At 43.7% G+C, this 25624-nt stretch overlaps 1 protein-coding gene across 1 annotated transcript in view; it reads left to right on the plus strand.

Annotated features, from left to right (window-relative positions):
• Positions 1-25624, plus strand: part of NALCN (sodium leak channel, non-selective) — a 1129711-nt gene that overhangs the window by 946591 nt on the left and 157496 nt on the right. The window contains exon 32 of the mRNA XM_033948885.1: positions 5246-5352. Within this exon, the coding sequence (XP_033804776.1) occupies positions 5246-5352 (107 nt within the window). The remainder of the gene's footprint in view (positions 1-5245; positions 5353-25624) is intronic.

A 25624-nucleotide genomic window follows, 5' to 3' on the forward strand; every position in this document is an offset into this window, starting at 1 on the left:
GCAATTGGCATCAGAGGCGAAATTCTAAACTGGTTCCAAGGTTTCCTTATGTCCCGCACCTACCAAGTACGTTTCAATTACAGCCTCTCTAATACCTGGAGAAACCCATCTGGCGTTACACAGGAGTCACCACTATCCCCACTGCTCTTCCATGTTTACATGTCATCACTAGGTACACAGATGGCCCAGCGAGGTATAAAATTATTCAGTTACGCATACGACTTTACAATCATTATCCCGTCCACCACTTCTCTCTCTGAAGCTACCCCCATGGCTACAGAAGTACTAAACTTGATGGAACAATGGACAACAGAATTCAGACTGAAGCTCAATCCAGAAAAAACTAAATTCTTTGTGAGCTCATTACACCCACTTGTCACCACAACACCACTGTGCATCAACAAACTCAACTACCCTATTCAACCTACAATGAAGGTTCTGGGGATAATACTGGACCAAGGCTTAACCATGAAAGACCAAGTGAGCTCCCTAGTCAGAAAGGGTTTTTTTACTCTCTGGAAGCTTAGGTCTATTAGAGCAAACTTTAACGCTTCATCATTCAGAATTTTCATACAATCCCTAATACTGAGCCATCTCGATTATTGTAACATCGCCCATCTAGCAATCTCCCAGAAGAACATGTAGAGACTACAACTGGTGCAGAATGCAGCGGTCAGATTGATCCTTGGGTTGAAGAAGTCAGATCACATAACCCCTTCCTACCGACTCCTGCACTGGCTGCCAATGGAGACACGTGCGAAGTTCAAGCTGGGATGTTTTTGTTTTAAGGTACTAACCGGTTTAGCCCCTCAATATATAAATGACCTCTTCCACTTCTCAACCAATAGACACAAGAGAGGTATGCACCTGAAGTTCATCTCCCCACCGGTTAGAGGATGTAAATTTAAAAGACACCATCAACATCTTCTCTCTTACCAGGTGGCATTATGGGGCAAAGACTTGAAAAAACTAATTATAAACGCAAATAACTATGGTGAATTTAGGAAACACCTAAAGACATACCTGTTCTTGAAATACCTAGGTAGCGAATCTGCACAATCTCTCCCATCACAGTCTCCCACCTCAATCCCCCCATCACAACTGTTCCCTTAAACTGCTAGCCACTATTCTTCAACTATGTAAGTTCTACTCTATTTGTAGCACCTTTCTAATCATTGTAAACCGCATAGAACTTCACGGTCCTGCGGTATATAAACTGTTATTATTATTATTATTGTTCTTTCCCTTCCTATTGTTTTTTACCATAATTGTCTTCTCTTCTATCAATCAATTTGTATTTCTTTTCCCATCCTTTCCTCGTGTTTTATTATGTTTGTAAAGTTAGTCTTCAATATGTTTTGTAAGGTTTAGTTCTCTGTTTGTTTTGTTGCCCCCTTAATTTTGTAATTTTACTGATATGTTCATTGCTTAGAATTTTAAATAAGCGATCAATCAAATTTATAATAAACTTGAAACTTTTATCTGACCCAGTAAGGCAACTCTTATGTTCTTATGGATCCAATATTCAAACCAAGATTCAGTGCTATTTGGCCAGCCAGGAATGGCTCTTTGCTGGCTAAATAGTGCTAAGCTGGCTAATCAAGGGGGAGAGCTGGCTATCTCCCACTGAATATCCCCATCAGCAACTAGCCTGGTCAATGGCTATGTCACATAACATAGCAAGTCAGTACCAATATTCATTGGCTAAATAGAAGGTCTGTCTTTGGCCGCTATGACCTAGCCTTTCAGCCAGTGAATATAGAAATTCAATGTCACTCACCGAATACAGCCCCAGCATTGAATTTCTGGGTTCACTACAGACTGTGAGACATAGCCATTCTTCCTTCTTTGGCCTGAAAATTGGCCTTGAAATGATTTAGGCAGCCAGGAGAGATTCCTGGCTGTTTAAATTGCCTGTTTGAGATTAACTATGCATTTTCAGTGGCACTTAACAAGATAGTGACACTGAAAATGCCCAGTTTGCGCTCATGCTATTTTGGAGGCATTTCAGGGATGGAGTCAGCACTTAATCAGTTAAGTGCCAATATTTGGTACTTAAAAATTAAGACAAAATCAAAGAAAGGAACATATACTGTATGTTGGTTTAACAGAATGACCACACTCACACTTAATCAGAGATCCATAAACATAGAAGCCAAATAATAAGAGTGAGTAAAAAAAGACGGAGAAAAACGGGCCTCATCCACGTTTGGTCGGGACTATAGTGTGCCCTAAGCCTCACATTTCATCACTGGTCCAAAAAAAAAAAAAAAACTGTACATATATATAGAAAGTTTCTTACACTCAGTCTTTCATAAATAGTTTTCACACAAATCTTCTTCCATTAAATATATTGTGTATATCAGTGATCAAATCTGTATAAAGCAAACTGAAATGGCTACAGCTACAGATGTGAAATTCATTTCAAATTAACTCATGTAATGCTTGTGAAGGAAATAGCAAAACTTATCTTTTAGGAGGGCTTCCACTTAGGCATATGTTTCTCATCTAATGTCTCAAATAGTGGAACTCGTACCTGGTTTTCCCGTTCCCGACAGAAAGAACTTCTGTTTCACCTTCCCAGGGCTACTTCAGGGGAATAGATTCACTACAATTAGTTCAGCGTTGCTCTCTCCAAAACACTTCATAAACTTCAATCATGGCACTAACGCTCTTTAAGATGGCCGTGGGGCTGAGAGGCGCGCTCAGCTCGTTTAAAAAGAAAAGGAGCTGGGCGTCATGACATCATCACAAATGTTCCTTTCTATGATTTTTTCATAATTATATGACTGTACCAAATTTTTTAGTACTTAAAAATTAAGGCCTTCTTTTAGGGGTCCTTTTACTAAGGTGCGCTAACTGATTTGGCACGTGATGACGGATTTAGTGCACGCTAAATCGGTTAGCATGCACTAAATCGGTTAGCGTGCCTTAGTAAAAGGACCCTTTAGTAAGCCATAGTAGAGGTTTCTACCACAGCCTGAGGCATTAAATGCTCCAACGCTGCTCCAAAGTTGATAGGAATTCTATGAGCATCGCTGCTTTGGACCGTGGTAGAAACCTCTAATATCGCTTAGTAAAAGAAGAGTAAGTTAGCTACATAAATAGGGCTGCATAAAATATGGTCCTATTATTATCAGTTCTTCATAGCCAGTGATGTGACGAATATTGTGCTTAACCGGCTATGTTTTATCTGGCTCCCCATACCTGGAAATTCCGTGCTGGAACCAGGACATGGCCTGGCATTGTATTTCTGGGTTCAACACCAGTGGTGGTGATCACAGCTGGCTGGATATCAGGCCTCATGTTTTTAATATAAAGGAGATATTTGGATTTTGAATAGGTCATCTTAATATAGGGGTAGGCAACCTTAGTCTTTGAGGGCCACAACCCAGTTAGGTTTTCAGAATTTTCCCAGTGAATACATATGAGATCTATTTTCATGCACTGCCTCCATTGTATGCAAATAGATCTCAAGCATATTCAATATGGAGATCCTAAAATCCAACTGGGTTGTAGCCTTTGAGGACCTAGGTTGACCTTCCCTATCTTAATACATACAAGCCTTTTGCCTTCTCAGATTTTAAGATACAATATTTCTTATACAGTTATTCGTGGCCTTTAAATGTTAAATGGAGTAATGGCTCCTAGTTAAAGAAAGTATGCAATTTAAGTCTTACTTTACACTCTATATCAGATATGGAATCACACATCTCTAATATTGCTTGAATGTTGTTCCTCAATTTGAGAAAAATTAACTATCTGTGTCCTTATTTGAACAGGCCTAATCTAGGAAAGGTATAGTAACTCGGGCTATAGTCATGTAACTCTTAGGTATTGTAATACCTTATTGGGCTGAAAAGAAAACTTCCCATTTGGTTACCATGGGTTTAAAAGTGTTTTACTTGGAATAAGAATACAGAGAGGGTTTCAGTGCGAGTGCTAATTCACCAGGAAACTCTTAACACACACCGTATTAAAATGAATTCAAATGTGGTTTATAGATATTCTGCGGCATGCCCCTTTTTTTTCTTTGTTGTTTAATGGTTTGGTAACATAGTAACATAGTAGATAACGGCAGATAAGACTCGAATGGTCCATCTAGTTTGCCCAACCTGATTCAGTCTAAAAATTTGTTGGTTTCTTTGTCTTCTTCTTCTTCTTCATAGCTATTTCTGGGCAAGAATCCAAAGCTTTGCCCAGTACTGTTCTTAGGTTCCAACTACTAAAGTCTCTGTCAAAGCTCACTCAAGTCCATCTACACCCTCCCAGCCATTGAAGCCCTCCCAAGCCCATCCTCCACCAAACGGCCATATACAGACACAGACCATGCAAGTCTGCCCAGTACTGGCCTTAGTTCTTCAATATTTACTATTTTCTGATTCTAGATCCTCTGTGTTCATCCCATGCTTTTTTTAACTCCGTCACCGTTTTCTTCACCACCTCTCTTGGGAGCGCATTCCAGGCATCCACCACCCTCTCCGTAAAGAAGAATTTCCTTACATTGCTCTTGAGTCTACCACCCCTCAACCTCAAATTATGTCCTCTGGTTTTACCATTTTCCTTTCTCTGGAAAAGATTATGTTCTACGTTAATACCTTTCAAGTATTTGAACATCTGAATCATATCTCCCCTGTCCCTCCTTTCCTCTACGGTATACATATTCAGAGCTTCAAGTCTCTCCTCCTACCATTTTCGTCGCCCTCCTCTGGACCGTTTCAAGCTTTTTTGTGTCCTTCGCCAGATACGGTCTCCAAAACTGAACACAATACTCCAAGTGAGGCCTCACCAATGACCTGTGACTACTACAGGAAAAATTATGTCAGGCCGGGGGCAGCATTGATGGGTTGGTTGAGAGTTTACTGGCACTCTTTATTTGTCAAAAAAAAATCTATCGGAAAGAAGATAATTCTTCCTTAAAAAGCTACCTTGGCAAACTAGACAAAATAAGACATAAAAGGAATGCAATCAGAAGGCCTTTGTCTAAATTCAGACTTTATATAGCTCAATGGGGTTAGTTTATCAGATGATCTGAATTATTTTTAACAACAAAATACATCTCTTAAAGCATGAAAGAGGAAATGTTTGAAGGTTAAATATCAATGTTTGCATTATAAGTAGATATGTTTATAGAATAAGCAACTATCATAAACTCCAATAAATAGAATTAGCATTTTTAAAGTAAATATTATCTGAAAGTGTGTTACATACATGATACAGTTAATTTATCTTTTACTCTTTTCAGATAATGATGGATTTAGAGCAAGAATGTATGATATTACTCAGCATCCATTTTTTAAGAGGACAATTGCTGTACTTGTTCTGGCCCAGTCTGTGTTGTTGTCAGTAAAGGTATTTTTATTTCATAGTATATTTTAATACTGATACTGTGTGGCACTCATGCATATTTCAGTGAAGCATTGTATCTATACAGAAATGTTATAGATAAATATTCTAGAAATGTGACTATAGTTTATGGTTAAAAAGTGCAAAGCATGAGCATTTTACTTTGAAGATATCACTCATTTAGTTGCACTCTTAGGACCTCTTTTATCAAGCTGAATAGTTCAGGCTGGCACAGTAAATGCACCAAAGCTCATAGGGATAGCATTGACTTCGGTGCATTTGCCATGTGGCACTCGCTACTGCAGCTGGGTCATTCCATGCCAAGTGGTCTAATGTTCCCCAGAAAGGGGAAGTCATGAGGCAATGAATGTCGAACACTCAGCAATGGGTTATTCCAAAGTATACTTTACTGGAGAACAGCACGGAATCAAACAAAAGGACCATTATGCTTCATATTTTGTTCAAAATTTGAACATAGAATAAATAGGATACAAAGATAATTTTTCTACGATTTTAGATTCCTAACTGCAATAGTCACTGAGCTAGAACCACATGTCTGGCTGGATGTTGGCAGCATTGTGCACAGTGATGAATAAAGTGTCATTTTTAGCTGCTTGTAAAATTGAGAATAATTGGTTGAGTGCTAATTTTTGGTAATCCAGTATAACATTTTGGGCTAGTTGCAATGATGCTAGTATGAGCATCATGGATACAAAAATGTTACTGAAAATGTGCCCAAAAATTTTTATGCAACAGACTTTGAGCAGTTATCAGCTGCTATAAGCTCCAGAGCAAGAGTAAATACAGACTTCAGATTTTTATCATAGATTATCCTTGCATTGGACACTACATTCTCAAATTTGCAGCAATTCTGCATAAATAACTGCATCATAACATTCCTTCAAATTTGTCATTTTTGGCACAGGGGATGAAATTTTTCAATTTTCAAGGTTAATTATAAAAACTTTCAAGTTTATTAAAATTTTGTTATCCCACCTTTTCAAACATCAAAGTGGCTTACAATAAAAATACACTTAAGTAGGGGTAAAGAAAAGACCCCTACTTAAGCAGAGAAAAGAAAAGACCAGGACTTAAATTGCTTGTACGCTAATGCAAGGAGCCTAAAGACCAAAATGGGAGAATTAGAAGCCATAGCCAAAAAAGAAAACCTAGACATCATTGGAATCACGGAAACATGGTGGAATGAGGATAACCAATGGGATGTAGTGCTGCCAGGGTACAAACTCTATAGAAGAGACAGGACCAGTGTTCCCTCTAAGCGGGCGGGTGTTGTGAGCAAACTTTTTTCACCGTGAGCCAAAAATATCGGGCGCCAGCAAGTTATGAGCCAACTCGCCCGATTCTCCTCTCGCCGCCCTGCCATCTGCCGTACGCCTCTTCCGATCGTGCGCTGTGACGAGAAACGTGTGCGCTGCGATGTAATATTTTGTGCGCCAGCGCACGCCAGCGCAGCTTAGCGGGAACACTGGTTCAAATGGTTTTATTTATTTCCCCAAATTTATTTTTGTTATATGCATTGAAAATATTTGATATTGCGTTTAAATCAAAATCTCAATAAACTTGAAACGAGTGCCCGTGAGATTGTGGGAGGGTTAAATACTCAAAACTTAGAAGTTTTTGCTACGCCAGCTTTCTGGTATCTTTACATACAGTGGCGTACCTAGCATATGTAACATCCGGGGCCCATCATTTTTTGGCACCCCCCCCCCATCTGTAAGAAAAACATGATTTTTAGTAACAAACCACACGTCACACATGAGTACCTAGGAAAAGGCAGCATCTTACATATTGCAGTGAGCAGTACATCAATACACCCATTGTAAAACTAAACAAGCCAGACCAGCACAGATCAATCCTACACCGTCAATCCTAACAGAAAACCATGTCTTTCGAACACACAGAACACAGAAAACACCTTCGCCTAGTAAGGAATATGTAATCACAAACTAACCCCTCCCTCTTTTACAAAACTGTAGTGTGGATTTTAGCTACGGAGGTAACAGCTCTGATGCTCATAAAATTCTGAGCATCAGAGCTGCTACCGCTAAAAACGCTTCACAGTTTTGTAAAAGGGGGGATAAAATAAAAATACATAGACAAAGGTTAAATTGAACCAGCAAGAAGCTGGACTCTGCATACAATGCTTCACAGAAACAGTGACACATGTCTCCTAAAGCAATAAATAAATAGAAATTTTTTTCTACCTTTGTCTTCTGTGGTTTCTCCTTTCCTCATCTTCTTGTAACTCTCTTCCTTCCATTCACTGTCTGCCGTCTCTCTTCCCCTATATGGCATCTTCTCTCCTTCTATGCCCCTTCCAGAAACTGTATGCCTCCCCCTTCCATCTCTCCTTTCACCCCATTGGTCTGGCATCTCTCTCCTCGCCTTCCCTCTCCCACACCTCTCCTCATAGTCTGGTATCTCCCCTTCCCTGATTCTCTGGCATCTCTCTCCTTTCCTTTTCTTCCATCTTTCGTTCCCCCTCCATGCTCTCACATCTCCCCCTTCCTTTTCCCTTAGACTGGCATACCTTCCTCCTATGCTCCAAGCCCTGGCATCTCCTTTAATTCCCTCCCTCATCTTCCTTCTCCCTCCAGCTGGGTACCGCAACACTCTTCCCTGCAGCTCTGCACTTCCCCACAATTGCCATGCTTCGGTTCCTCTTCTCCCTTCCTTCCTCCCCCCCCCCCCCGCGGGACCCTGCGGCACCATCAACTCTTACTCCCTCTAATGTCGGCCCTGCAGCTCCAGACTTCCTCGCACCTTCTCCCCTCCCCCTTTGGATCGCTATTATTTTAAATGTTATAGCCGCGGAGCTGTATCCATCAGTGGAGATGTCTAACCTCGGCCTGCCCCGGAACTCTTACTGCAGCAGCCGCCCGTCTAGGCAGGAACAGGAAGTCACTGTTGCAGTAAGAGTTCCGGGGCAGGCCGAGGTTAGACATCTCCACTGATGGATACAGCTCCGCGGCTATAACATTTAAAATAATAGCGATCCAAAGGGGGAGGGGAGAAGGTGCGAGGAAGTCTGGAGCTGCAGGGCCGACATTAGAGGGAGGAAGAGTTGATGGTGCCGCAGGGTCCCGCGGGGGGGGGGGGGGGGGGAGGAAGGAAGGAAGAAGAGGAACCGAAGCATGGCAATTGTGGGGAAGTGCAATCCCCCCAATGCGTCCCCTTACCTTACCTCCCCTTACCTTTGCGACGCGTGTGTGCGCTGTGAAGAGAAACTTTGCGCTGCGATGTAATATTTTGTGCGCGCGCGCAGGCCAACGCACCTTAGCGGGAACACTGGACAGGACCCACAAGAAGGGTGGAGGAATAGCACTATACATAAAAGACTCCATTCCCTCGTCCGGGGTGGATATAGAACCAAAGGCGGAAGGACTGGAGTCATTATGGGTCAAATTACCAGGAAAAAGTGGCCTTTTGACATAAGATTGGGTCTATACTATCGTCCACCTGGACAAACGGAAGCAAACGACAAAGATCTGGCAGCAGAATTGAGGCGGGAAGGCAACAACAGGAATGTGACAGTAATGGGAGATTTTAACTACCCCGGAATAAACTGGAATATTGGAAACTCAAACTGTGCGAGGGAAACAGAATTCTTAGAGGCTGTGAGGGACTGCTTTATGGATCAGCTTGTCAAGGAACCAACAAGAGGATATGCCACTCTTGACCTAATCCTCAACGGAATAGGGGGACCTGCAAAAGAAGTGGAAGTAGTAGGACCACTAGGAAACAGCGATCACAACATGATCCAGTACAAATTAGGAGTAAGTACAGCAAAAGGGAAGAGAACAACAGTGACAACGTTCAACTTCAAGAAAGGGAACTATGATGCTATGAGAGCAATGGTAAGAAAAAAACTTAGAAACAGCTCAAGGAAAACAGAAACTGTAGAGCAAGCCTGGTCTCTATTCAAGGGCACAGTGCAAGAAGCACAACATATGTACATCCCCAGATTTAGAAAACCGAACAAAAAAAACCGAACAAAAGACCCCGCATGGATAAACAATGAGGTGAAGAAAGCAATAGGAGACAAGAAAAAATCATTCCGGAAATGGAAAAAGGACCAAACTGGGGAAAACTGGAATAAACACAGGAAACGCCAAAGAGAATGTCATCAAGTGGTTAGGAGAGCGAAAAGAGAATACGAAGAGAGACTGGCCAGGGAGGCAAAAAACTTCAAATCATTCTTCAGATATGTTAAGGGGAAGAAACCAGCGAGGGAGGAAGTAGGACCGTTGGATGATGGAGACAAAAAGGGAGTGATAAAGGAGCAAAAAGAGGTAGCCGACAGGTTAAACAAATTCTTCTCATCAGTCTTCACAAGCGAAGACACATCCAGTGTACCGGAACCTGACGTGATCTTCCATGGTGACCAAGAAGAAAAACTGTCAGCAATAGAGGTGAGCCATGAGGAGGTCCTCCAACAGATAGATAGATTGAAAAGCGACAAATCCCCAGGCCCAGACGGAATCCACCCTAGGGTACTAAAAGAATTAAGAAATGAGATAGCGGGAATACTCCAACAAGTTTGCAACCTATCCTTGAAAACTGGAGAGATTCCGGAGGACTGGAAGATAGCAAATGTTACACCTATCTTTAAAAAGGGGTCAAGAGGAGACCCGGGAAACTATAGGCTGGTAAGTTTGACATCGGTTCCAGGCAAGATGGTAGAAACACTGATAAAGGACAGCATCTGTGAGCACATCAAAAAAAATGGGCTGATGAAAGCGAGCCAACATGGCTTCTGCAAGGGAAGATCGTGCCAAACAAACTTACTGCACTTCTTTGAGGGGGTAAACAGCCAGTTGGATAAAGGGGAACCTGTAGACATCATTTTTACCTTGACTTCCAAAAGGCCTTTGACAAGGTACCCCATGAGCGGCTACTTAGGAAGCTGTGGAACCACAGGGTGGAAGGGGACGTACACAGATGGATCAAACACTGGTTGGCAGGCAGGAGACAGAGGGTTGGAGTGAAGGGTCACTACTCGGGCTGGAGGAAAGTCACGAGCGGAGTTCCGCAGGGGTCTGTACTTGGACCGCTGCTGTTCAATATATTTATAAATGACCTGGAAACGGGGACGAATTGTGAAGTTATAAAATTTGCGGACGACACTAAACTCTGTAGAAGGGTTAGAACTACGGAAGAGTGTGAGGACCTACAAAGGGACCTAAACAAACTGGAGGAGTGGGCGAATAAATGGCAGATGAAATTCAGTGTAGGGAAATGCAAAGTCATGCATATAGGGAGAAAAAACCCGATGTTCAGCTACCAAATGGGGGGATTAGTATTAGAGGAAAGTAACCTTGAAAGAGATTTGGGTGTACTGGTGGATACAACAATGAAGTCAACGGCGCAATGCGCAGCAGCCGCGAAGAAGGCGAACAGAATGTTGGGTATTATTAAAAATGGTATTACGACCAGAACAAAAGAAGTCATCCTGCCGTTGTATCGGGCAATGGTGCGCCCGCACCTGGAGTACTGTGTTCAGTATTGGTCACCGTACCTTAAGAAGGATATGGCAATACTTGAGAGGGTCCAGAGGAGAGCGACACGAATGATTAAGGGCATGGAAAACCTTTCATACACTGAAAGATTGGAGAGGCTGGAGCTCTTCTCCCTGGAAAAGCGGAGACTCAGAGGAGACATGATAGAAACCTACAAGATCATGAAGGGCATAGAGAAAGTAGAGAGAGATAGATTCTTCAAATTTTCAAAACATAAAAGAACAAGAGGGCATTCGGAAAAATTGGAAGGGGATAGATTCAAAACAAATGCTAGGAAGTTTTTCTTTACTCAGCGGGTGGTGGATACCTGGAATGCGCTTCCAGAGGACGTAATAGGGCAGAGTACGGTACTGGGGTTTAAGAAAGGATTGGACAATTTCCTGTTGGAAAAGGGGATAGAGGGGTATAGATAGAGGATTACTGCACAGGTCCTGGACCTGTTGGGCCGCCGCGTGAGCGGACTGCTGGGCGCGATGGACCTCGGGTCTGACCCGGCAGAGGCATTGCTTATGTTCTTATGTTCTTAAACTAAGCTTTAAGACAGACGTATAACCAATTAACATCAAAAATATTTTTTTTTAAAAAGCTATAATTTTAGGACAAACATATAGACTGGCACACAAGGAAGGGGAAGAACTACAAATTTTGAAAGGAAAGGACAATGAAGGAAAAAAACAAAAGGTTAAGTGGACATTAGAATTTTCCTGTTATTTTTGGATTATTTTTCCACATTTTGGCCCTGATTCTCCAAAGTGCATCCCGATTTTAGGCAGTTGTGGGCGTCCTACAGCTGTCTAATCAGCCAATCGGGATGCACGTTTTTAAAAAAAAAATGCTCCCCAGGAAAGCCTGAAGGCGCCTCCGGGAGCCTAGGGAGACCCGCAAGATGCCTAAGCTCGTCCAAGGGCCTTAGGCGGGCCTTAGGCTGAACCTAGGCGGCCCTACGCGTCTCCCTAGTAGAGGAGAAGCTTAAAATGTAGGCCAGCAAAATGCTGGCCTACATTGTAAGTAGACGCGGCCGCTATACTTATCGCGGCAAGGGATCTCTCTGCCGCTATAAGTATAGCGGGCCGCGGCCCCCTGACCAGGAGGGTGCCCAATCCCTCTGCCCGAAGACGCACCCCCCCCGACCCTACCGACCGCCCCCCCCCGATACTACGGACCGCCCCCCCCCGACATTACCGATCTCCCCCCTCCCCCCGACAATATCGATAGTTGGCAGGAGGGTACCCAATCCCTCCTGCCCGAAGACGCACCCCCCTTCCCGGCGCTAACAACCCCCAAACCTCCACTCCACCAAACCTGTTCTTAGATGGGTCTTGCACGTCTTGAGCCGGCAGGCACGCCTCGTCAAAATGAAGCGGGCCCGCCCCTTCCCGGCCCATCCCGCCGAAGCCTAAGGCCTGATTGGCCCAGGCTCTAGAAGCCTGGACCAATCAGGCCTTAGGCATAGCGGGTCCGCCCATCCCCACTTAATCTAAGGCCTGATTGGCCAAACAGACCTTAGACTTAATCTTGGACTTAATCTTGGACTTAATCTTGGACACCCTCCTGCCAGCGAAAGATATTGTAGGGGGGGGGGAGATCAGTAATGTTGGGGGGGCGGTCGGTAGTGGGGGGGTGCGTCTTCGGGCAGAGGGTTTGGGCACCCTCCTGGTCAGGGGGCCGCGGCCCGCTATACTTATAGCGGCAGAGAGATCCCTTGCCGCAATAAGTGTTGCGGGCCGTGTCTAATCTAACCCGTTTCTCTAACCCGCGTCTGTAACATGGACACCGGTTACAGAATCGGGGTTTAGTTTAGGCCGATTCTGAATAGGACGCCTCTCCCGGGCGTCCTATTCAGAATCAGGGCCTAGGTGTCTTGCGGGCCTCGCCTTCAATATAGGCGGCCTGCCTGGGGAGCATTTTTTTTTTAAAATGTGCATCCCGATCGGCTGATTAGACAGCTGTAAGACGCCTACAGCTGCCTAAAATCGGGACGCACTTTTAGAGAATCAGGCCCTTTGTGTTGCCAAGTTTTGATGAGAAATAAATTTGATTTCATTACTTTGACTACTTACCTGTGTGGTGCCATTCTGACTTTTATCCACAAGGTAAGCTCTCCACCACAGGTACTTCCTCCCTCTTGGGGAAGCATGCCAGTCCCTGCCTTGTCCTAAGGGATGGCCACGCTACAGTATAAACGAGAGATTAACTCATTAGACAGATTCAAAACTAGTCTTAAAACCATGCTTTTTGAAGATGATTTTGCAGTGCAACTGTCCTTTTAAGATGTTTTTTTAATTTAACAGTAGAACTTTTTTCTCTGACAAGGGAGTATTGGACCAGGTTTCACTTTTGAGACTTATACTGGGGGTCATTGGGGCATTAGAAAGGAATGTGTTCAGATCTAGGTGGTGACCTTTCTGGTGGGTTTTAGTCAGGGATGGTTTGGAGAACCCCATGATGTGAGGAAGGAAAGTAGGTCAGTTACGTTGAAATTGTCTGCCTCTTCGAGGTGTAAATTAACATCCCCAGCTATAAAGTTGTAGGTACCGGCTATCGAGTTTGCAAGGAGGAATTCATAGAATTCCTCTTTTGCTAGGTGCCATTTGTTGGGGGGAATGTAAAATATTGTGAGGATCAAGTTGTCTTTGTAATCCTCTTTAGATATTTTACAGGTGAGGATTTCCAGGTCAGTAGTCAGCTTGGAGTCTAACACTTGGAATTTTAAGTGGTCTCGGAGAATTATTGCTAAACCACCTCCTCTTTTTGAGGTTCTTGATAAAGGGATAATTTTGTAGTCTGAAGGTAGTATGTCACCTATGATGATATCCTGATCAGAGATTAACTAGGTTTCAGTTAGAAGTAGAATATCCAGGTGGGTTTTTTCCAGCCAGTCTTTGACCAATTGTGCCTTATTCCTGACTGAATTGATTCGAATGCTAAGGCTTTTGATATCAGACTTCTCGTACCTAAACTAAACTAAACCTTAAGTTTGTATACCGCATCATCTCCACAGAAGTAGAGCTCGGCACGGTTTACAAGAATTGATTTAGAAAGGAACTACAATGAAAAGTAGAAGGACTTAGAAAGAGAAGTTTAGAGGGACTTAGTATATCGAAGAGGGAGGGGTCATTGCATTTTAGAGAAAAGCCAAGTTTTCAAATGTTTTTGGAAGAGTTAGAGGGAAGTCAGGCTCCGAAGCGGGGTAGTAAAGCTGTTCCAAAGTTCGGTGATCCTGAAGAAGAGGGAAGTCCCTAATTTTCCTGCATGGGATATGCCTTTTAAAGAGGGGAAGGATAGTTTGAATTTTTGAGTGGATCTGGTGGTGTTGGGATTAGAGGAGTTCCAAGATAGTGGAAAAAGGGGAGGCAGGATGCCGTGTAGAGACTTGAAGGTTAGGCAGGTGCAGCAGACCAATCGGATAAGTATCACTAAGTTTCATAAATCTGTGTAGTCTACCAAAGCACAAGCATGGTACAGCCAGATAAGTATTGTATAGCCTGACAAGTATTGTATAGCCTGTCAAGTACTGCATAACCAGAACTTGTATAACTAGACAGGTCCAATAGCCTGTTAAGCCTTGTATAGCCAGATAAGTCTAACAGCCTGACAAGCCTTATATGTCTGACAAGCCTGGTACTACCAGGCAAGTACTGTTTTCTCCGCCACCAACTCACTCCCAAACTTCACCCACCTTCCCCTATAATCCACCTCACCCCCCTCTGACCTCTTCTTCCTAAACTAGACATCTCCCCCTCTCCCTCCGGAGCCCTGAGCCATGGCCCTGCCAAACTCCCATCAATGTGCACTATTGCTCCTACTCTATTTGGTCTCCATCAGAATCTGTACAACCAACCCACTATACCCAGCTCCAATCCCAATTCACTACACCTCACACCGCGCGGTTAAGGCCAAATTCCCACCATTCCCACCCCATAAACCATATGACTACCCAGAGGTAGGTCCACTCCCAATCCCAACTCCACCGCCCCCCCCCCCCCCCCCACTTCAACCAAGCCCCGCACTATAAAACAACGATCACTAAAAAAAAATAACCTACTCCCATTACTTTCCAAACGAACACACCACCCACCAGAACCTACAAGGTTTCTACCTAAACATAAGATCAATGAGAAACAAATCCATCCTGATCAAAGACTGGCTGAATGAAATTAACCCGGACTTTGTACTGCTCACAGAAACCTGGCTGCTATCAGATGACGACATCATTATCAAAGACTGTCTTCCCCCAGGCTTCAAGATTATATCGCTAGCCAGAACCTGGGGAAGGGGAGGAGGATTAGCAATAATCTTCAGAGACCACTTAAATTGCGCTCTCCTTAACTCCGAATCCTCGCCCAACTTAGAGATATTATCAATATCGCTAACTTCAAAATCCCTAACAGCCTCTCTAACAACTATTCTGTTTTATGTCCCACCAAAAAAATGGAACCTAGCCATTTTTAATGGCTGAATTTTTAATAACCAACTCATTAGCAAGCCCATACAACCTACTATGTGGAGATATCAACATCCACCTAGAGCAAACAGGCCAACCAGAAATATCAGATTTTTGGTTACTTATCTCCCAATTAGGCTACTTCATACCTCCTCCAATCAAAACCCATCAAAAAGGTCATCAGTTAGACCTGGTGACTTTCTCCTCCAAAGAACCAACCAACAGAAGATACCTGGTCAGATTCCCTATGGTCTGACCATAGACTATATAACTTCACTATTGACTGCCAGCAAAATACTAACAAAAACAAGAAATAATAAAACTCATACTTCCAGAGGTAAGATCGACCCGACAGAATTCTGGTCCCACTATGAGGATATCACAAAACAGAACACAGAAACGGATCAATTCATGCCTTCCTGGACTAAAGACAGCACTAACATTTTAAACAAAATTGCCCCCTTAAAAATCTGCAGAATTAGAACTACAAATCTAGAGGGATGGTTTGATTCTGAGCTACTACTGCTAAAGAGGGACCTAAGAAAGACAGAAAGATTATGGACTAAATCTGGCACTCAGGAGCACAGGGTTGCTTGGAGATCAAAAGTAAAAAACTACAAAAACCTCACCAAGGAAAAACGAAAAAATTTCTACGCCCAAAAAATTGGAAACGTTACAATTAACAGTAGAAACCTTTTCAATCTGGTCAATGACCTCTACAACCTCGAGACACTCACTGACATCCAGGAGGAATCCACATTAACTGCTAGCACCCTAGCAGACTTCTTCAACTCCAAGATACAAAAATTAAGATCATCAATAACTGTCCCTGCCAATCCCCACGGGCACTTTCCAATCCTCCATAACACAAACATATCCAATTCTGACCCAGGGTCCAGAACTGACCTAAGTTGGAAACATTTCACAACCATAGACTGGCAATCCTTTAAAAATACTACAACAAATATAATAACACTTACTGCAGACTGGACACTTGCCCCCCAAATGTCATGAAAACTGCCCCAATCCACTTCAAAGCCAACATGTTGGCATGGGTCAACACTTTACTATCCGCAGGAAATTTCCCAGCAGAGCAAGGCCACATCCTGATAACTCCAATAATAAAAAACACAAAAGAACCATCCAACATCCTGTCTAATTACAGACCTATCACCAGCATCCTGCTAGTCACCAAAATAACAGAAGGGGCGGTAAATGCCGAACTCACCACATATCTGGACAAATTCGACATCTTACACGACAACCAATCGGGCTTTCGTTCTGGCCGTAGCACCGAAACCATCATAGCCTCTCTACTCGATCACCTGCACTCACTCTTCCGCCAGGGTTCCAGCGCCCTGATCTTGCAACTTGACCTAAGCAGTGCTTTCGACCTAGTCGACCACTCTATTCTCCTAGACTGCCTTGCACACATCGGCATCTCTGGCCAGGTTCTCAACTGGTTCCACGGGTTCCTAAGAAATAGATCTTACAGGGTGATCAAGAACGACTCTTTCTCCCACAGCTGGGACAATTCCTGTGGGGTCCCCCAGGGCTCACCGCTATCCCCCACCCTGTTCAAAGTCTATCTCATCTCCCTGGGAAACCTCCTGCAAAGTTTCAAGCTCAATTTCTTCATTTACGCAGATGACATCACAATAGTCATCCTGCTAACCAGTTTCACTCTAGAGCTGCTTAACTCTCTATCACATTTACTCAGGCAGATAGAACTCTGGATGATATCCTATAGATTAAAACTAAACTCTGACAAAACTAAATTCTTCCTGGCCACCCCTAACGACAAAATCAAAGATACCTCAATTCAAGTGAATGGATCAGACTTCCCTCTAGAACAAACCCTAAATATACTGGGAATCACCTTAGACAAACACCTATCCCTTGAGAAACACTGATATTACGGTCAAGAAAAGCTTCCCGGTGCTCTGGAAACTCTGCACCATAAAAAAATACTTCGATGACAACTCATTCCGCCTATTAGTACAATCCTCCATCCTCAACATCCTGGATTACTGCAACATCATCTATCTAGGCTCCATGAAAAAAAAAAACACCAAGAGACAAAAACTGATTCAGAACACCGCCGTCCGCCTTATATTTGGCTTAAACAAATGGGAACACATCACCCCTTTCTACCATAAACTGCACTGGCTGCCATTTGAATCCAGAGTCCTATTCAAGTTCGCATGCCTCTGCTACAAAATTGTATTTGGTCTATCCCCAAGCTACCTCAACCCTCACTTCAGTCTAAATCACAACAATAAGAACTCTCGCAGAATTCATCTGTTTGCCTTCCCCTCCCTAAAATTATGTCACCTCAAAAGGTTCCTTGACAAAACCTTCTCCTTCCAGGCAGTTAAACTAAACTCATGGCTAGCCCAAATTGTACTCGACGCCCCCAACTACTTTGACTTCAGAAAAAAACTCAAAACTCACTTATTCAAGGAACAGAACCTTTAACACACCCTCTCACTTCTTCAACTCCCATCAATACACGTGATCCTCCACCTTTCCCTCTTATTGTACCCACCTAACCTATTAACTTCAATGATCGGTATTTTCCTGTAAACAAAATATTACCTTCCTATTGTACACTCTTGTATATTGCTGTCAACTTCAATGACCTGTACATTCCTAAAATGTTAATTCCAATGATTTCATCATTTGTAATCTTAATTAATTGTTGTTAACCGCCTAGAACTCTCTGGGTATGACGGTATACAAAATAAAGTTATTATTATTATTTGTAGTGAACCCTAAGGATTACTGGGAGCCAGTGAAGCTTAGACAGAAGCAGGGAGACATGGTCAAATTTGCTTTTTGCGAAGATTAGTTTAGCCGCATTGTTCTGAATCCCCTGGAGTCTATGAAGGCTTTTCTTTGTTAAGCTTATGTAGATGGAGTTACAGTAATCCAATCTGGAAAGAATGATGGATTGTATGAGGACAGCAAAGTGTTGATGATGGAAGCAGGATCTCACTTTCCTTAACATGTGAAGATTGAAAAAGCATTTTTTTTACTAAGGAATTAAGGTGGTCGTTGAAGGACAGTGTGGAATCAATGATGATGCCCAGAACTTTGCATGAGTGCTCAAGCTGCAATGTGGTGCCAGAGGATAGTGGATGAGGGTGGGTAGCTGATCTAATTTTGGGCCGCGCCAAAGTAGTTTTGTTTTGATCTTGTTTAATTTCATTTGTACGGTGAGGGCCCAGGATTGGAGGTTCGATATACATGAAGAGATGTTCTCAGAGAGATTGGTGAGGTTAGAGTCGGTCTCGAGGAGGACAAGGATGTCATCGGCGTAAGTGTAAAGTGTTTCCAAGGGGGATAGTTGGAAGAGTTTCAGGGAGGACATATAAACATTGAAAAGAATCGGGGATAGAGGTGAACCCTGAGGAACTCCACAAATCGGTTTCCACGGGAGGAATTACATTACATTACATTAGTGATTTTTATTCCGCTTGTACCTTGCGGTTCAAAGCGGATGAGGAGCCATTCATGGTAACGAAGTAGGAGCGGGAACGTAAGAATTTTGAGAACCAATCTAAGACTGTTGAGTTTATGCCAATTTCAGAAAGTTGGAGAATTAGTATATCATGATGGGCAATGTCAAAAGCTGCAAAAAGGTTGAATTGAAGAAGAACAGCGAACTTATTGCAAGAGTGAAGTTGTTGGACCTTTGAGATTAATGAGGCCAATAGGGATTCGGTGCTGAAGTTGGGTCTGAAGCCATGTTGGTAGGGTAGGAGAATGGAGAATCTCTCAAGATAGGATGAAAGTTGGGTAGGTATGATGGACTCCAGCAACTTGGTCAGGAGAGGAATATTTGCTATTAGGCAATAGCTGGATGGTATGGAGGGGTCTAGATCAGCTTTTTTCAGTCGTGGGGATAGGGCAATGTGTCCCATTTCTGCAGAGAATAGGCCTGAAAGTAAAGCAGAGTTTATAAGTTTGGTGAGAGATGAGATGACTTGTGTGGGAATTTTCTCGTATAGGTAGGAGGGGAAAGGTTCCAAGGTACAGTTGCAGGATTTCATCTTGAGGCAGAGTTTGGTGTCCTGGGAATCAGATACGAGCTCGAAGGCAGTCCAGGATCTGTCGACTGGAATATGGTTGGCGACGGTTAGAGTAGGGTTGGAGTCGGTGGACACCAGAGAGTTGTAAGAGGGTGCTGGTGGGAACGAGCATCGTAAGGTAGTGACTTTCTCATTGAAGAATTTTGCTAGATCGGCTGCAGATGGAGAGGAGGGGAGTATGGTGGCATCATGTTTAGAGGATATGAAGAGCCAGATGTTACACAATGTATTACTTTGGTTGTTGGATCTGGAGATTTTTTTACCGTAGTAGTTCTTCCTTGCTTTTTTTAGTTCAGTATTGTAGGACTTAATATTAACCCTCCAGGACTGTCTGTCTGTGGGGGATTTAGATTTTTTTCCATTTGCATTCAAGTATTCAACATTTCTGCTTCAGGTCTCTGTGGTATGGAAGGTACCAAGGGGCCTTGTGGGAGTAAGAGACAGTTTTAGTGGATAGTGGTGCGAGGGAGTGGTAGGTGGTCTCAGAGAGGGTGATCCAGTTGTGCCAGTTGGATTCAGGGTTTGGAGGGTTAGGAATGGTGGAAATTAGGTTGAGGAATTTGGTCCAGAACAGTTCGCTAGCAATTTTTTTTCAGAAGGTAATGGAGTTTGAGGAACGAGGTGGGGACCCAAGGTGAGACATAAAAATGGGGAGGCAAAAAGCCCCTAGGAAGTGGTCGGACCAAGGGACATGTTCCCAAAGACTGTCATCGACCGAATTTTTGTAATCGGTGAGATCGAGGAAACTGATGATATCTAGCATGTGCCCCTTTTCATAGGGTGGAGAGAGTGCCAGGGAGGGGAAGCCTAAAGAAGTGAGGAAGTTATTGAAATCAGTTGCATCCTTGTTGGTGGTATCGTTTAGGTGGAGATTAATATCCCCAATGATTAGTAATCTATGATTTGAGGAAGGCCTTTGTAATGGTCTCGAGGACAGGTTCAGAGGATTTGTTCCAGGGGGATGGTGACGATATAATAGCAGGATACTCAGTGGGTGGGGATGGAGTTCATCGTTGACAGAGACTAGCATATATTCTAGAGAGGCATGGCTGCCCTAGTAAGGAGAGGACCAGTAAGGCTAAGATCCAGTGCTATCACAGAATTTTTTCATTTCAATAAACCCGAAGAAACTAATTGGACAATGACGTTGGATGCTTTTAAGGCCTGTATCCGTGGTGTTATCATCTCACTTAATTCCAAAATCAAGAAAACTAAAGAAGCAGAAATAAAAGCGTTGGAACATGATATTAAATCCAAGGAGCTTGAACACCAAATAGACACTAGGAATGGTAATATTCTTTTGGAACTTCAAAAACTTTGCTTTAATTATAACTCTATCCTACGGAAAAACGCGGCGCAATCTGTCTTCATTGCAGAAGCTAATTACTACACTGAGAATAACAAATCAGGTCATCTTCTTGCAATTTGCCTGCAAAAGAAAAGCAAAAAAAAAAATCAATTGATGAACTTATTACTTCCTCCGTGGATACCTTACTACAACCACTGAGATTTTAAATGAATTTTAAAAATATTATGAAAATTTATACTCCTCAGAGTTGGATGACAATACAATTTTGCGTACCTTTCTAGATGAAATTGACCTTCCATTATTATCTATTGAAGATCAAGACCAATTTTCTCCATCTATTGCACAAGGCGAGATCTTAGATTCAATCTCTGAAATGGCAAAAAAAAAAATCACCTGGCCCAGATAGATTCACAGTTGAGTTTTATCAAGCTTTTCAAAATACATCATACCATACATGCAGAAGTTTTTTTGCTCAGTTGATAATGCAAGGATCTGCTTCCGGAACGTTCACAGAAGCAACCATCATTGTAGTCCCTAAACCAGGGAAGGATCCTTTGCATGTTACTAACTACAGGCCGCTATCTATGACTAATGTAGATGCCAAAATATTTGCCAAGATACTTGCAACCAGACTGCAACGAGTCATTTCGCACCTGATCACTATAGATCAAACTGGATTTATTAATGGAAGGCACTCCTTCAACAATTCCTGTATACCACTGAACATAGTTGCGGCATGCCAATCCTCTGGCCGTAGACTTTGATTTGTGGGTTTAGATGCTGAAAAAGCTTTTGATAGGGTAGAATGGCCTTTTATCTTTGCTACTCTACACAAGTTTAATATTCCTACTCAATTTATTAATATGATTGCTGTATTATATTCTGATCCAAGTACACGAATATCTATTAATCGCCTCCTTTCTGACATCTTTAAACCTACAAGAGGCACAAGTCAAGGATGTCCTCTGTCTCCATTACTTTTTAATTTAGCACTGGAACCGTTACTTGTGGCCATCAGGACTCAACCAGCCATTATTGGTTTCAGATACAATGATGGTGAAATTAAGCTCTCTGCTTATGCAGATGACATCATGCTTTATATAACACCTGAATCTATTCCCCAAGTCATCAAAATAATTGAGCAATATGTGCACGTGTCTGGATACAAATTGAACACCAACAAATCAGAGTTAATGCCTTTAAACTGCACTGAAGACAATCTATTGTATCCTTTGGATTCATCTGGAACATATGCAAATTGAAATATTTAGGTCTTATTATAGGCCCAACTTTAAAGGATACTGAACGACTAAACACATGGAGGAGCATAATAAAAAAAAATGTCTAAGTCCCTTTTTGGCCTAAGGCCCTAAACGTTGAAAGTAGAAGCAGGAAAAATGTCCATTCTAAAAAAAAATGTCCAAAAGGAGGGTTTTTTTTTTTTTTAATAATGGCCTGCCTCTACATTCAGCTGTTTAAACACCCAGACCACCACTACGTCTAAACTTATACCATATAATCAACCTAAAAAAAGCCTAAGTCCCGAACGCTCAAAACAAGGGCTTTTAGGCGAAGGAGGGGCAAGTCCTTCGCCTAAAAGCTGGATTCTGTAACTGGTGTCTGTCAAAAAGAACACCGGTTACAGAATCCCCCCCAGCAACGATCGGAGCAGGAGGGAGCTCAAGCCCTCCTGCCCTGGTGACTACCTAAACCCCCACCCCAACAACGATCAGGGCAGGAGGGAGCCCAAACCCTCCTGCCCCGGCAACTACCTAAACCCCCATCCCGACAACGATCGGGGCAGGAGGGAGCCCAAGCCCTCCTGCCCTGGTGAAACCCGCTACCCCCACCCCCAACCCCCGATCGGCCCCCCCACCTGCCGACCCCTTGACCCCCTGCTGACCCCACCCCCACTCCCGTACCTTCAGAAAGTTGGCCAGACAGATGGGGCCCGTCTGTCTGAAAGGCCTGCTATCCGTCGAATGGTGGGCCTTAGGGCCTGATTGGCTCAGGCGCCTCAAACCCCGCCCACAGGTGGGGCATGGGGGCACCTGGGCAAACCAGAATATGCCCAGTAGCCTTAGTCTGCTCCTGTGGGAGGGGCCTTAGGCACATGGGCCAAACCCAGCCCGTGTGCCTAAGGCCCCACCCACAGGAGGGGCCTAAGACTACTGGGCAGATTCCGGTTGCCCCAGGCATCTCAGGCCCCACCTGTGGGCGGGATTTGAGGCGCCTGGGTCAATCAGGCCCTAAGGCCTGCCATTCGATGGATGGTGGGCCTGCCGGACGGACAGGTTTGGGACCCAACTTTCTGAAGTTACGAGGGTGTGGGGGGGTGGGGTTGAGGGGTTGGCAGGGGCGCTGGGTCGGGGGTGGGGGGCCGATCGGTGGTTCGGGGGCGACCTGGGGAGACGCTAAGGGCAGGAGGGCCTGGGATCCCTCCTGCCCGTATCTTATTGGGGGTGGGAGGTAGGGGGTTTCACCGGAGCAGGAGGGCTTGGGCTGCCTCTTGCCCCGATCATTGTCGAGGTGGAGGTTTAGGTAATCGCCGGGGCAGGAGGGCTTGGGCTCCTCCCTGCCCCAATCGTTAGTGGTGGTGGTAGGCAGGCTGCCGGGGCCACTGAGTTTATCGCGGCAGCGCAATCAGCTCAGCGGCCCCTTTTTTGTCACTTATACCTGTTTTGACTTGGGCTAAGTCAAAACGTATAAGTACCGACTAGGCAACCTGCCTAAATCTTTGGTTATACCTGCTGTACGGCTAAGTGTAGGTCGGCCCACCTCCCGCCCTTTCCCCTCCTCTAAAAATGCCTCTTTTCGTTCTATGCATTTAGAGGCAGGGGAAAGGCCTAAGCTGGTTTTAGATACGTCTAAAACCAGCTTTGATTATGGGTACTTGGACAATCAGGCTTTTTGATCGTCCAAGTACTCATTTAGGCCACTTTTTAGACATTTTTTTGTTTTGATTATGAGCCCCAGAGTATTTATTAATTCTGATAAAAGACCTAACACATAGATGGTCACCTCTAAAAATTAACTGGTGGGGTCTACTTGCTACCATTAAAATGATGATCCAACCAAAGATTATGTGTTAAGCATGCTGCCCTATCTTTTAAACAAAAGAATATATAATAATATAGAACAAGTCTTGAGTAAATTTCTATGGAACAACAAGTAACCACGAATCGCTTTACATAAACTTTAAAATGTAAAGTCAAATGGCGGCGTCAAATTCCCGGATTTTTAAAAATACCATCAGACTTTTATCATGCACCAGGGCGCCTTATGGATTTTCAATAAAACCGTTCTTAATACCCCATCATGGCTCCTTTTGGAGATAAGGTTACTTGGCACCAACATGCTCGCACTTACTCCATCAATATCCTTTCCACTAAACCAACAAAAACAGTTAAATTGCATCACTCGATCAACAAAAAGAGAATGATGAGAAGATGAGGAAAACAGAAACCAGACAACAAAGGTAGAAAAAAAAATGTATTTATTTTCTTTTTTTGCTTTAGGATAAAATAGTATTGCTTTAGGATAAAGTAGTATTGTAGCTGTATTCAGTATAAAACTATTCGAGGCTTGTATGGATGGAATCAGATGGTTTGCGGGGATGGGGCGGGGACAGGGACCAAGTTTGGGATGGAGTGGAGATGGGGACCCAGCTAATAGGGACGGGTCGGGGTCGGGGACAGGGCCCACGGGGACAGGATGGAGATGTGGACAAATTTTTTCTCCGTGTCATTCTCTAGCTTGTATATCACACCAATGTAAATATATTCACCATTCCCTCTTTCCAAATTGATCCAGTGCCTCTTCCTTGCCCTACAGATCCTGCAATTCTGTGGCTTTAATATGATCTTTAACATATAACAGTACTTCCTCTCCTTTTTTTCGTACCCTGTCTTTCCTGAACAGATTATAACCCAGTATAACTACATCCCAGTCATGGTTCTCCATGAATCATGTCTCTGTGATCACCACTATATCCAACTCATCTTCTTCCATCACTGCTTCTAGATCCAGGATCTTGTTTCCCATACTTTGAGCATTAGTATATACTGCTTTCCAGACATTGCCTCCTTTTCCCATCCATGTAGAGGTATTCAGTGATTTATTTACCTGAGGGCTTATACTCACCTAGTGGCTTTGATCACCCTGCCCCATCACTTCTAGTTTAAAGCCCTCTTCAGTAGATTAGCCAGCCTGCCGCCGAAGACACTTCTTCCTTTCTTTGATAGATGTATACTATCCCTACTCAGCAGCTCTTGGAAAATCATCCCATGGTCCAAGAAGCCAAAACTTATCAAAAGGCTGGGAGGAGTTTATATCAACACTGAACCTGACCAAGGGGTACTGACAGTTGCCTCTCACTCTGGCTGCCAAGAAAAAGACAGTCTGTATGGTTCTTCAAGGTCTGTTACAGTTCACCATACTGCCTTTTGACCTTTATGGAGCTTCTATGACAGAGAGAGTGAGACTAGAAGGCCTTGAGTATGCGCAGATGCTCAAGGCCCAGCAAAAGGAAGACGGCAGATCTTCGGGCACCAGCACCGGCATGTCCTGTACATTGGTGCTGGTGCCATATGGGGGTAAGCCAATGTGTTTGGGTGGGTGGGTGGGTGTGTGGGGGATGTCAAATCACGGCGGCAGGGACGACGTAAGCATGAGGGATGCCGGATCGCGAGGGGATGCCGGGGGGGCACTCGTAAATCGAGTCAAGCTCAGTTTCCGAAGCGCCGATTTTGCGAATGTTTTGCTCGTCTTGCAAAACACTCGCAAACCGCTGCGCTCGTAAACCGAGGTTTGACTGTATTAGTTGAATACCGCCACTGTCTGGCTAATGATGGAGCCCACCTCACCATACCTTTTGATTCAACTAATTTTA

This window comes from Geotrypetes seraphini, chromosome 6, assembly GCF_902459505.1.
Source record: "Geotrypetes seraphini chromosome 6, aGeoSer1.1, whole genome shotgun sequence".
NCBI classification, from domain to species: Eukaryota; Metazoa; Chordata; class Amphibia; order Gymnophiona; family Dermophiidae; genus Geotrypetes; species Geotrypetes seraphini.